The 14,037-nt window shown below is 41.2% G+C and overlaps 1 protein-coding gene across 3 annotated transcripts in view; it reads left to right on the forward strand.

Moving 5' to 3' along the window:
- ENTPD1 (ectonucleoside triphosphate diphosphohydrolase 1) overlaps positions 1 to 14,037 on the forward strand; it is a 78,489-nt gene that overhangs the window by 42,033 nt on the left and 22,419 nt on the right. For all 3 annotated transcript variants that reach the window (XM_011373968.2, XM_011373969.2, XM_023519817.1), the window contains exon 2: positions 7,091 to 7,218. In XM_011373968.2, coding sequence (XP_011372270.1) covers positions 7,091 to 7,218 — 128 coding nt within the window. The remainder of the gene's footprint in view (positions 1 to 7,090; positions 7,219 to 14,037) is intronic.

Genomic DNA, 14,037 nt, shown 5'->3' on the forward strand with positions numbered 1-14,037 from the left:
GAGATCAGTGGAATAGGACATGCAGTTATTTATGCAATTACTTGTGTCTCTACCTCTCTTTCATCCCCCCCACCCCCACATACACCTCTCTCTTTCCCTCTTATTCCCTGTCTTGCCTGTGTCCATCCTGTTTTCCCTCCTTTTCCTTTGCCTTTTTCCCTCTAACCAACTGGTCATCACTGAGGTGTTGACATTCATTTTTAGCATTTGTGTAATTATTGATATTGAAATGACTTCCCTGACTTCAAAACAGGCAAGAAAAACCCCACCAAATTAAACTGCTTTGTCCTCAAACTTGACTCTGGATTTATTAATTGTGAAAATGTGGAGGGGGGGGGGTGTGTGAAATAGAATAAGATCTTTCCATTTGAATAGAACTTTGGGTGAGTTCTTTTGTATGGGGCAAACTGAGAAAGAATGAAGCTGAGTGATTTCTACACGTCTCTAATGCAGGGCCATGGTTGTGGCAGTGGAGTGGAGCTGAGACACTTGGGTCAAATCCTTACTCTGCAGTTCACAAGAGTTATGACTTTGAGCAAGTTCATTAACCTCCCCGAGAATCACAATCTCAACCTCTGCCACTTGGCTGGGAGCTTCTGACTATCAGGGACTAAAGACTGTATTTTAAAAGGTACAACACTGTCTGATGTCATCAGTGACAACAGTCCAGACAATCCCTTCAGCCAAACCATCAAAGTCAGTCACTTTTCATTTTTGAATGACAGGATTGGCTTCCACAGACAGCACTAGTACCATATGCCAGGCACTGTACTAAACCTCAGTCATATGGTATAGGGTAGGATGGTGGCTAAAAGCCTAGTCTGTGGACCCAGAATGCCTGTGTTTAATTCTTGGTTCCAATATTTACATCGGTGTAACTTTGGGCAATTTATTTATTCTCTCTGTGACTCAGTTTCCTCATCTGTAAAGTGACAATAATCATCATCAGATAATAGTACCTATAATTGTGACCTTATTTAAAAGTAGGGTCTTTGTGAATGCAATTAAGGATCTTGAGCTGAGATCATTCTGGATTTAAGGTGGGCCCTAAATCCAATGACTGGTGTCCTGATACGTCAAAGGAGAGAGAAAAGGCCATTTTCAGATAGAGGCAGAGGTTGAAGTGAAGCAGCCATAAGACAAGGAACTCCAGGAGCCACCAGAAGCCGGAAGAGGCAAGAAAGGAATCTTCTCCACAGCCTTTGGCCTTGTTGACACCTTGATTCTGGACTTCTGGCTAAGAGCACTTTACAGTAAGGGCTATGTGTAGGCTGTTATGTATTGTTAACTCATTGAATCTTACTTAGCAACCCTATGAAGTAGATACTATTATGATTCCCATTTTGCACATGAGGAAATGGAGGCTTAGAGAGACTGAGCAAAGGCGAGCTTGTCTGGACTCTGCTTTTGCGTGAGCCACTCCTCAGAAGCCTGAAAAGTTTGGCTTTCTGCTGATAGATCCTGGTGACTGTTGGCTTGGCAACCCATCATGATGATATCCTCTCAGTCACATTTCTCTAGTCATGACCTACCAGGAGGTATGAAGACCTTCCATACGATGGTATTTACTCCTCCTTAATACATCTTCTTAGCCCTGGTCTTGGCACAAGCTCCACTTCAACAGAGTTAGGCTGTCTCCAGACTTGGCTGTGTGGGTGTCTTATGACCTGATCACATTGGGGTAGCTTCAGTACCTCATCACAAGAGGCAGGGGTGTGCTGTCTAAAAGGCATGACCTCCCTGTCCAGGGACTTCAAAGGCCCTGATGGTTCCTCGTTTGCTTCTCTAGTGCTGTGTGCATAGACTATACAGATGACTAGAAATAAGTCAGATCACTTAGAGTAAGGGCAAGCTCTCACTGGAACCTGCAAGGTGACCCAGTTGCCACCCTGCCAATCTTTCACTACTCTCTCCCTCATCACTCTTCCAGTCACACTGGCCTCCTGGCCAGGTACTGTCCCAACTCAGGGCCTTTGCATATGCAGTTCTGGTTACCTTAAATGCTCTTGCCCTAGAAATATGCATGCTTTCTCTTTATTCCCTTGACTCTTACTCAATACCACCATCTCAGAAAGGCCTTTCCTAATCACCTTATCCTTCTTCACTTTTCCTTTTTTCCCCTCCTTAGCACTTATAATTATGTAACATACTATAAATGTTATTTATTTCGTTCATTGTCTTTTCCTACCAACTAGAATATAGCACCATGAGGATGGTTTTGTTCACTGCTGTAGCTCAGAGCCTAGGACAGGTCTAATGCATAATATAATACATTCAATAAATAATTGTTGAATGACTAATTTAAAGAATGAACGAAGCACAGCACCTCTCCAACAAAAAATATAGTACCCACAAACTGAAATGGGACTACTGGAACAATTGAGCTTTGAAGCATAGCCTCCTCTTGTGCTTGATTTTTGAGGAGATAAGGAAAAAGGCTTGATGGAGAAAGAGGGGAATGTAATTCCAGGTGGAGGAACTCTCAGAAATTCCCCAGGAACAAGGTAGGAAAAAGGGAATTTATTCTAGTGATCACAGTGTCAAGCATTATGATCTTGGACTCAAGATCTGCTTGTTGGAATGGTGAGACAGGAAAGGCTTCAATTTCTGAAGGGCTGCAAGGTCCAGGTAGACCAGAGTGGCTTTCATCTGGCCGCAGGAAGCTACCTTAGATTCTTGATCAGAAAGAGCTCTGGGAGTGTCAATTATGGAGGATTTCTATAGCCACATGAAAGATAGATTCTGCTAGAGAAGGGAATTAGAAAGGGTGAAAGATACCAGAAAGGGCTGTTGTAGAAGAGGCAGGGTGACTGGAACAGGGGGGCAGATATCATCATAGAAGAAGTAGGGGTCTGAGGCATCTGGACCTGAAGCAACAGAGAAAGGACCTGAGTGTGAGAACAATTTAGATATGCGTCACCAAGAACTTCCTGATGAAGAGGAAAAGAGATGGCAGGGAGACTTTGCGAACCCCAGTCGTGGCACAACCAGATTAAGACCAGTCCATTAAGCTTCAGTGATTGTTCTATCACTGGGCTGTGTAAACACAGGAAGGACCACAGCGCTCCACTGTTCATTCGCCAGTGCTTTGTCCATGTTTGCTGTTTTGTTCTGTATGTGACAAGCCAAGCTTAGTCCAGATGTGACCCATCAGAGATTGGAAAGGATTTGAATCCTAGTGAGTCACACTGGATCTGCAGAGCAAAACTTATGTTTTTGTCTGAAAACCACCACATCTGCCAACATCCTAGATATTTTTATTAATGGAGTAAAATTTTTAAAGATATTTGGTATCATGAAGCTGAGATGCTGGGATTTCTCTGCATAGCAGAATTCTGACTAAGGATAAAATTAAATAATTTTGATATTTAATAAGATGCTAACTTCACTTTAATAGGGTGTCATGATGGCTGTGTCCGTAAGAATCAAAAAGAATCTTAAAAAAAAAATTTTTTTTTGCCTCTGACATAGCTAATTGCCTTGAAATCAGTCTGTGTTTTCTCAAAGCTTGAGTTTCTTTCAGTTTTGTTTCTCTATCAGATGAAGAGCTGAAGTCTTTACCTGGCTCTCTCACTTTAAACAGAATAGCCTTTTCGCTTTTCATGTGAAAAGGAAAAAAAAGGGAAGGAAACAGTAGTCCTGAATTCTCCATATAGTGAGACAATTCAAAGGAAAACACAGCACTTTGCCATTAGATATTTTTGGTAAAAATATTTCTTGAAATTGTTTTACATTGTATGATAGAAACCACATTCCTGTGATATGCAAGGAGAATGAAGGGCTTTTGGGGGAAAGATAGTCATTGTAAATTTTCCATAATAGAACTTAACTGTAGCAGTCATGGCATCTGAAAGAGCTCTGGGGGCCCAAGGAGAGGAGCCAGTATTTCATTGGTTCCCTTTTTATGAGCACGTCCTGGATAAGTCCACTTGGACTCCCATGTCTAGTATCACTTCTTAAGAAGAGTCTGGCTTCCTGCATGTGATAAGGGCTTTTTAAAAACTACCTGTCATAGTCCATAAAAGCATAGTATTTTTTTTAACTTTTGAAAAATTAAGTTTATTGGGGTAACATTGGTTAATACAATTATATAATTTTCAGGTGTACATTATAATTTGACATCTGTATATTCTATTGTGTGTTTACCACCCAGAGTCGTTTCCTTCAGCTACCGTATATTTGATCCCCTTTACCCACTTCACCCTCTCCCTCCCCCTTTACCGTCTACCTCTCCCCTCCTCCACCACCCCCTGCCCTTCGGTAACCACTAGTCTACAGTCCATGTCCATGAGTCTCTGTTTGCTTGTCCTGTTCCTTTGTTGCTTTTAGGTTTATATCCCACATATAAGTGATATCATGTGATTTTCAACTTTTTCTGTCTGGTTTATTTTGCTTAGCATAATTATCTCGAGGTCCATCCATGTTGTCGCAAATGGCAGTATTTCATCTCTTCTTATGGCTGAGTAATATTCCATTGCATATATGTACCCAGCTTCTTTATCCAATCATCTATTGTAGGACACTTCGGTTGCTTCCGTGTCCTGGCCACTGTGCCTAATGCTGCTATGAACATTGAAAGCATAGTATTTTAATTACTCCTCTCTGGATAATCTAGTTGGTTACAAGAAAACAAACAGCCATTATATTTTTGTTAATAAACTTTTGAAAATTGTATATGAAAAATTCCTAAACTTTCTCTCTGATCTAAATTCTTATAATTTCTTTAATAAGAAGAGTATGATGAAAGGCTTGAATATATTCTAATAATTTGGATACCATTGCAAAAGCTGGGCAAATGTAGAAAAGTATACTTTCAACTGTCCAAGCATAATAATGAATTAGTAAATATTTTCATTAGGAAAAGGAAGAAACAGTTACACTCAGCTATATTCCACCTCAGGGCATCTGCAGTTGCTGTTCCCTTTTCCTGGAATGTTCTTACTCCTTCTCATAGCTAGAGTTTTCTCATCATCCAGGTCTCAGCTCAAATGTCACCTTCTCAGAGAGGCTTTCCAGACCCTTAATTGGATCCCCTCATCCTTCCTCTGCTACAGGTCACTCTATAACATTTCTTGGTTTTAATTTCTCCTTAGCACTTACCAAGACGTGAAGTCACTTATTTATGTACTACTTTCCTGGTTTATTTCTCTCCCCAACTAGAATGTAAACTCCAAGAGCAGTGACCTTGTTGGTCTTTTTCATTGGATGCTAAGATTAGTGCCTGGATAGATGTGGGAGGAAAATGAGACAGCAAAATTGTCACGCTTATGAAAACAAAAGAACTAAATAGGTAGAACTTTTCGAACAGCTGGAGAGAGTAAAACATTCAAAATTTCATTGTATTAGAAATACTGCTGCTGTGTGCTGCCCTTGGGTATTGTAATTGTTCATCCAAAGCATGTGCTTGTTATGAGCTGTGTTTGTCAACATCACAACTTTGAGAACTGAGGTAGGTAGTATGTAGGAAGCTCTTTTCCGGATTCCAGAGCTCTGGCATCAAAGAAGACATTTCTGCTATACCAGTTGTATCAGGATGTTTTCACTTCAAGGTATTAAAATCCTGACTCTAATTGGGTCAAAGCATAAGTTTTATGGGAGCACTGGATCAGGCTTCGTTGTTTTAGCAGCTCAAAATGCCATCAAGGACTCGAATTCTCTCCATCTCTGCTCTGCCATCATTTGACGTCATCCCATCCAGGCAGAACAATGTCTGACAGAGAAGAGAAATATTTCCTTTCTTTTCCTAGACTTGCTTCAGCAGACTTCCTCCAGGGTCTCATGAGCCAGTTTGTGGTACATACCCTTTGTTGAACCGATCACTAGTGAGGGAATGAGACTGTGTAGAATAATCAGGCCTGTTGCCGAATAGGGCGTTGTGTCCTTTTCCCATGAGGTATGTGGCTGCTTGGAGGAGTGGCAGGCATTTGAACAAAACTGAGGTTCTTTTGGGAATGGAGAAGGTGAGAAGCGCTGTATACTTCATCTGTTGTTCCTGTTTGGAAGCAGTAGATAATGGTGTCGCTAAAACGTTTTCCCCTAAGTGTTATACTGTTTGAGCTGATGGATAAAGACTGGTTCAAGAGTCTAGAGGTTGAAGTGGACTGGAGACCTGTGAGTTACAGTCCTTTGGTTGAATTCCGAGCTTCTGCTCAAGAGCATGAGGAGGAGCTCCCACTTCCGTGTACAGCTGCTGCTGCTGACCAGGAAGGGGCCAGGAAGAGGCGGCTCAGGCTCCACAGTCAGCTGTTTTAATCCCATGCCCTGTCCTTAGAGAAGTGAAATCTATTCTGGAGAACCCATCTCATTCCCACATGTGTCTTTATCACTTTATCCTATCCTTCTTCCCCAAAGCATAATAAAAAACGTTTGGGAAGTTGGGAGAAGAGGAGTGTGAGTCAGGGAATGGGGCAACCATTCCATTTCCTGTTCACCTGCACTATATGCTCTATTTATGCTCATCAAAGTAACTTTTGTTTTTTATGTAATTCTCCTGGAGCTTTTTTATGTAACACAATAAGGTGAAACTATGAACAGAATAGTTTAGATAATGTGAATGATGAAATATTCAAAATCCCACAGCCTTTACACTGTTACCAATTATCATGTAAGTGCGGTTGAATTGCAAAAGGTGTGTCGAGCCAGGAAGTGTCAGGGAGTTGTAGGCCTTTGATGTTGTATGATATATTCTGAATACTTTTTCACATCTTAAATATTTTGTGGTAGATTTCAAAAAAAAATGAAGAGGGCTGTCCTTGATTTTTGTTATTTATTACTTGTACCTTCATACACCTACATGACCTATTAAAAGAAACTACCAATTTGGGGTTCTTCCCTCTCACTTCATTTCTGATCACTGATCTAATTCTGCCCATTCTCCTTATGACAGCCATTAACTCAGTCTTGGCTTTTATCACAAGAAGAAATCCTTTTGTTCTTGAATTATTTCCTGATTACTTTGCAAGTGCCTCATGGGTAAAAATTAACTTTTATCTTTAATGTCTCCAGATAGCTAACACTAGACCATACAGAAAGGGGAAGAAAATATTTATTGATTTCTTATTGATATTTTGTCTTCTGCTTTTGGTTTTAGATTCCAAACTCAGGAGATTTTGTTCCAAAAATATACTGATCATCCTTGGCTTCTCCTCTATAATAGCTGTGATTGCTTTGATAGCTGTGGGGCTGACCCAGAACAAACCATTGCCGGAAAATATGAAGGTAACTCTGTGTGTGTGTGGCGGGGGGCGGGTGGGTGGAAAGGGAGGTTATGGTAGATCAGAGCATACAGGAGGAGTTGAGGTTCTGGCAGCCCAGGAGAAAGTCAATATCTATTGGGCTAGAAGAGTAAAATGGAAATGGATGCTCGTTCTGGAAGAGGGAATGCCTTGAGTCAATTAATGGTGGCAAGATAATTGTCCTCATGATTGTTCAGCAAATTAATTCAATAAATAATAGAAACAAAGACTTTATTCACCACATCCAGATCTGTGTTATACTGTGCTGATATTCTACTCTCTAGTGCTATCTCTACTTACTCGTTTCACTGTGCATGTGTCACAACACTGTACTCTTTGTTCTTCTTACTCCATTATTATCACTATCGCCAAAATTATAAAATTTATTGGAAAGCTCTGTATAAAGCACTTTGGAAATTAAAGATTGTGGAGAAGACTCGTTTCTCATCTCCAAAATATTAAAGAACACAGCCCGGAAATACAAATGCATACATATGCCAGGCTGCTGAAACTTTTTGCCACCCACTCAAATCACTTGTTGGGTAGAGGAGGCCTAGATGTTACGTTGGCATCTGTTTGCCACACAAGTTCAGCTCACTGGGGCTGCGCACAGCAGCCCCATTGTCAGCACGGAAGGCTGATACTATTTCATTGTCAATGGTCTCTTGCCTTTTAATGTCGAGCGATGTCAGCTCTCTTGGCAAAACTTCACTCAGTCGAAGCCTCATGACATCTCAGTTCTGCTATTTGTTTACCAGTTCCAAATATACATGATTGCCTTCTTGATTTGACCTTTTTACATGTTCATTATTGCATCATCGGAGAAGGGGACTGCCTAGGAAGCAAAATTCATGACAGACTTGAGCTCTGTGTTCCCACTGAATACTTGTCATAGATGACCTCCTCTCATTCGCAGTTGTCATCTTTTTTTTTTCCATTTAATTTAATTTTTTATTTTTAAATTACAGTTGACACTCAATATTATTTTATATTACTTTCGGGTGGACAGTCTAGTGGTTAGACATTTGTATAATTTACAAAGTGATCCCCCCAATTAATCTAGTACCCACCTCGCATTACACAGTTATTACAATATCGACTATTCCTTATGCTGTACTTCACATCCCTGTGACTATTTTGTAACTACCAATTTGTACTACTTAATCCCTTCATCATTTTCACCCAGCCCCCCCAACACCCCTCCAATCTGGCAACCATCAGTTTGTTCTCTGTATCCATGAGTCTATTTCTGTTTTGTTTGTTCATTTATTTTGTTTTTCAGATTCCACATATAAGCGATATCATAGGGTATCCGACTTATTTCACTTAGCATAATACTCTCTAGGTCCATCCATGTTGTCACAAATGGTAAGATTTCATTTTTGAGGTATCGAACATTCAAGGGGAAATGTCAAAGAAGCAGTTGGATATGCAGATCTGGACCTCACATTGCTCAACAGAAATATTGCAAGCCACATTTTAATTTTTCTAGGAGCCACATTTTTAAAAAGTAGAAGTGGTGAAATTAATTTTAGTAATATATTTTATGTAATCCGATACATCCAAATATTATTATTTCAACGTTTCATCAAAATAAAGAATTAATGGGATGTCTGACTTCCTTTTTTCATACTATCTTAAATTCCAGTATGATTTTTCACTTAAAGCACACCTCAATTTAGACTAGTCACATGTCGGGTGCTCAGTAGCCACATATGGTTAGTGACTACCTTATTGGACAGCACAAGCCTAGACTTCACTGATGTATTGAAGCCTTAGAAATGGATGAGATCATAGGAAGCGGGTAAAAAGTAAGAAAAGAACAGGGCAAGGACCGGAAGAATTCTGTCACATTAGAGGTTGACTAGTAAAGAAATTCCTTCTAAAGCATAGTGATAACATTGTTTTTTTTTTATAGTGCTTTGCAGTTTATGAATCATTTCCATACACAGTGCTGTGAAGAATGAAAGATTATTCTCATTTTATACATGACAAAATGAGGGCCTTTGGAGTTCTCTTGCCCAAGGTGGAAGTGGGGCTAGGATCTGAATGCAGTTTTCTGACTCAAAGATTAATGTTCTTTCCATTTGTTTTAGTTTTTCCAAACAACACATCCTAATAATAGGAATTGAATGCAGAATGTTTATATTGGGAAGTGATCCCAAGGAAACAGGGCAAGAGGGAAAGCCACCCCAAGAGAGTGTTATAAGCAGATTACCACATTGGGCACCTGAAGCTTGATCCCACCAGGACCCTCTGAAAAGCTGTGGAGAAAGCATTTCAGAATTATCTGCCCTGGGGATTTATTCCCTGGTTCTTCTCCCTGTTGGTTAAGGGTTGCCCCATTGGATGTCAACTCACTGGTACTTCTGGGTTTGCACATGTATGTGGGTACCACAGGTTACTTATTAGGCAGCAGGAGAGAAGACCTTGGGCAGAAATAGAGAGATGAGAAGGCATGGCTGGAGCTGGAGTAAAAAAGTTGGCCAAGAAGATGTGAAGTGACCACAGAGGTATCTAAAGCATCATTGCATCTATTGCTTTTTTTGTGGGGGAAAGAGTCATTTGTACAGATAGTTTCAATAAAATAGAGACATGTCAATTCAGAGATAGATACACAGTACTATGGAAGCCCAGAGAAAGGAGCCGCCAATTGCACCTAGTCACATGAAGATATCATGGAGGAGATGACCTTGGGGCCAATGGATAAAGAACACTAAGGAGTTTGCCAGAAAGTGAGGTAGGATGCCTTTCAGACAAAGGCCATACCATGTGTTGAAGAAGAGCAGCTTAAAATAGCAAGCAATCCCTGTGGAATCACCAGCAGTCTAGTATGGCTAGAATATTGAATAGGGGGGCAGAAAGGAATGGTGGCAGAGGAGACTCAAGTTTGACTCAGTATGCCTGGCTCAGGAGTGGGCATATCATCTATTAAACTGCAGTAGTGCTCAATGTTGAATCCACATTACGAGCACTGAGGCAACTTTTAAAAAGTACTCATGTCTGGGCCTTGCCCCAGGTCAATTAAATCAGAATCTTTGGGAGTGAAGCCAGGCATGAGCGTGTGTTTTAAAAGCTTCCCAGGTGATTCTAATGAGCAGTCATGATTGCAAACCACTGCTCTGAAGGTTTCAAACAGCAGGGGAGGTACCCAGATTTGAGTTCCCAAGATTCCTCTTGGCCAGAGAGCAGATTAGAGGAGGAAGAGAGACTATTTAGGGTGCTTCTGCCATGGTCTGGAGAAGACAGGTGAGGCTGAAATTAAGGCACTGTCTGGAGTGAGGTGATAATGTGAGAGACACCTAGGCTGACCAGCCTTTAGTGATCAGATTCCTTAGAGGACATTTAAGATCAAGATGGAGCATCTTGGGACAGCAATGTTGAGAACAAACTCTGTATGCTTCTGCTTAAAGAGGGTGGCAGTCAAAGCCTCTTCTGGAAAAACTTCATACGTGGAAATCTTCCAGCTGTCTCTCTACTCACTTCCTTGGATCCTTCATTCCTGTCCACTTGCAGATAAAAGTATTCTGCCTGCTCAGAGTGTGACACAACGCTGGCCATGGACTCGCACTGCCTGGGTTTGAACCCCAGCTCTGCTCTTATAGTCACAGGACTTAACCTCTTTGAGTCTCGGTTTCTCCAGTTGTGAGATGGAGCTGATAATTGATATCTCACAGATTACTTATTAAGTGAGATAAAGTAAATGTAAATGTGAAGTACAAAGCAGGTGTCCTGGCCCACTGTGGACACTCAGTGATTGATAATTCATGTGTTACCACCTTTGCCGCCTGTCTGCATGGTGACAGAGTGCCTCTTGTTTTTTCTCTTCTTCTTCCCATCTGACTTGCCCTTTTCTAGCCCTGCTCAGGTCAGCTCTCCAATCCTGATGATCTCGTCTTGTCATCTTCTTACTTGAGCCAGTTTGGGTTCGGCTTTGCTGGGGAGATGGTGGCCTCATGCCTGGGGCTCATCTGGCAAAACACAAGAACTCTTTATTGTACTGATGTGTTTACTGCCCAACTACTTAGGTTGTAAGCATATTGAAGACAGGGACTGGTTTCATTTGTCTTTGCATATATTTTATTATTCATTCACTCAATTCATTCATTTAACAAATGGTCATTGACCATCTACTTTATTTTAGGCAGTGAACAAGACTGGCAAAGTCCATACCCACATGGAACTTATAGTCTAGTGGAAGAGATAATAATTAATCAAATAATCACAAAATAAATGTTATATTACAACCAGCACAGCCTCTGATTTGGGTGATTGGTTGCCCCTTAGAGGTTTGCTGACTCAGTGAATAGAGTGAGCATCTTGAACAGGCAAAACCGCTCCCTCCTTGGATGTAAAGAGCATGTGAAGACCAAGCCGATAGCAGGGTTTGTCAGTGTAGGAGGCAGGCCCCTGTCTCAGATCCCTTAAAGGTCCTGGTTCCCCATTTTCATCCCCAGAGCCTACTCAGTTTCAACCTCCAGGTCGCAGAGCCTGGGAATCAACACTTTTAATGGCATCCTGGGGCATTCTCATACCACATTGCCCCGGGAACCACATTGCCCTGTAGATATGCAATGACCACTTTAAAAAACATAGACCTTAATGAAGAATCTGTATAAAAAGTGCTGTATCAAAGTGTCCCTTGAGAAAGTGCCTTTGTTCTGGTGAATGTGGGTGGGGAGGTAGCTTTGAGGTCTGCTTGGTTCACCACTTCCTTAATTGCGTGCTCATCACAGAGAGTTGTCAGATATTCCTTGTAGCATGAATATTCCATATTCTGGCACACACAGAGCCTCATAGGGTTCTCTCAAAAGGTTCCAGACTGACCCAATACCAAACCACACGCCTTCATTGAAAGGTGCTCACTTCTATGGAGTGGGGGCTCAGGGACCAGGTGGCTTTGATTTTTATCCTAGATCTGCTACTTTCTAGCGATGAGATTTTGGGCGAGTAAATTCCTCTCTTTATACCTCAGTTTCTTTGTGTGTAAAGTGAAGACAGTACCTACTTTGTGGATGGTTGTGAGGATAAATGGAATGGTACCAGTGACTCACTTATCAGAGTGCCCACCATATCAGAAGCCATCAGTGGAGACCAGCTATCAACACTGCTTCGAGGGAGATGAGAGTGAGGCAAGACCCTTAACTGTTAGTGTGTGATAGTCACGGAACTGGTGCTCCCAGAATTTCCAACTGCTGCTAAAAGAGTAGTGGCCAGTCCCCATGCACCTGCTTGTTTCACCAAGAACTAAAGTACTATTCTTAGATAAGCATTTGTGATTTTATCTTTTTATGGAAATTTTGGAAGCATTTGCTCCAATTTTCAAGCTCTACTGGAAAATAGCTATATTATTTTTGCCCCACTGGATTTTAACATTTTGTTTAAAAAACAGCACCTGGAGATAGATGATGGTGATAGTTTCACAACAATATGAATGTACTAAATACACTTAAAATGGTAAATTTTATGCTCTGCGTATTTTACTACAATTAAAGAAAATAAAAAGAAACAAAATTGTGGTTTGTGTTGAAGGTCTAGCAACTCCAATTAAAGAAAAAAGAAAGGAAGAAAATGGTCTCTAATGGTTTATAGGCCCTGCCAGCATCGCTGTAGCTAATGGAGACCTGATTTGTTTATAGAGTACTCGAGTCACATTCAAAAGGATAAGCTTTGTTTATTCAAAAAGACTCACTGAGACAGATTGATGAGGTTGCTGAAGTAACTGTTAAAGCTACAGGAACTTTTAAGAAAGATTCTGAAGAACCAATGTCTCTGAAGGGACCAAGAGAAGTTAATTATCACACTGTTGTCTGTGTTACCTGGCTTATGGGTTTTTCCGGGGCAGGGAGGGGTGAGGTAGTGGTGGTGGTGACAGACCTCAACCCCAATAGCACCACTGTATATTAGGCTGTGAATATTAATATCTTTTTGGGACTGGAAGAAGTTTAAGAGTCATATAGTTCTAAGCACCCTCATTCATTCGATTCAACAATTTTGTGTTGAATTCCTTCTTTGTGCCTAACATATCGAATATACCATGGTGAATGCTGCGTATACCTTGGTAAGCAAAACAGGCCTACCCTAACATAGCTTTCAGTCCAATAGGAAATGCAAACAATCAAATAGCCACATAAATATGTAATTACACATTGCGGCAAATTCTGTCTTTACAGGAAAACTGCAGGCACTCTGAGACATGGATTAGGAGCGTAGAATCTTATCTAAGAAGGTCAGAGAAGTCTGGGAGTTCAGGTAAAGGGCTTTCTGGGCAAAGGCCCTGGAAGGGAAGCTGCATGGCCCATGAGGAACTGCGAGCAGGCCATTGTGAAAGTGGGCATTTTCAGAATGAGCAGACGCAGTGGAGAGGGTTAAACATCCCACTTCTGCAGAGCCAGGAATAGAAGTAGGTCAACTGATGCTCCAGTTTTCTCTTTCTTTCCACATCTAGGGAGACTTACCCAGAAGCCTGGGCCTATGACATTTGCACAGGTAAAGTCATTTCCATCCCAAGGAGAGGTCTGCTGGGCCTCCACATGGCCTCTGTCCCTGTGAGCTCAGGATCTGTTGCCACCCACATGTCTAGGTCCTGACCAAGGCCCCTACAGTGCATGAACCAAGCAAAGTCATTTCAACACTTCATTCTAGACCACTGCTTCTGTTCACTCAGCATGTCTCGTGAAGATCAGTTATGATCGTTAAAATTATGTGCCTGATCAAAAACTAGCTTAGGACAGAGTTGTCTGCAGAGTAAGATTACAGCTGTATAAAAGTCACCACACATTTTAAAAAAGCCTAGAAGGAA

The sequence above is a fragment of the Pteropus vampyrus genome, unplaced genomic scaffold (genome assembly GCF_000151845.1).
Source record: "Pteropus vampyrus isolate Shadow unplaced genomic scaffold, Pvam_2.0 Scaffold238, whole genome shotgun sequence".
Lineage (NCBI taxonomy): Eukaryota > Metazoa > Chordata > Mammalia > Chiroptera > Pteropodidae > Pteropus > Pteropus vampyrus.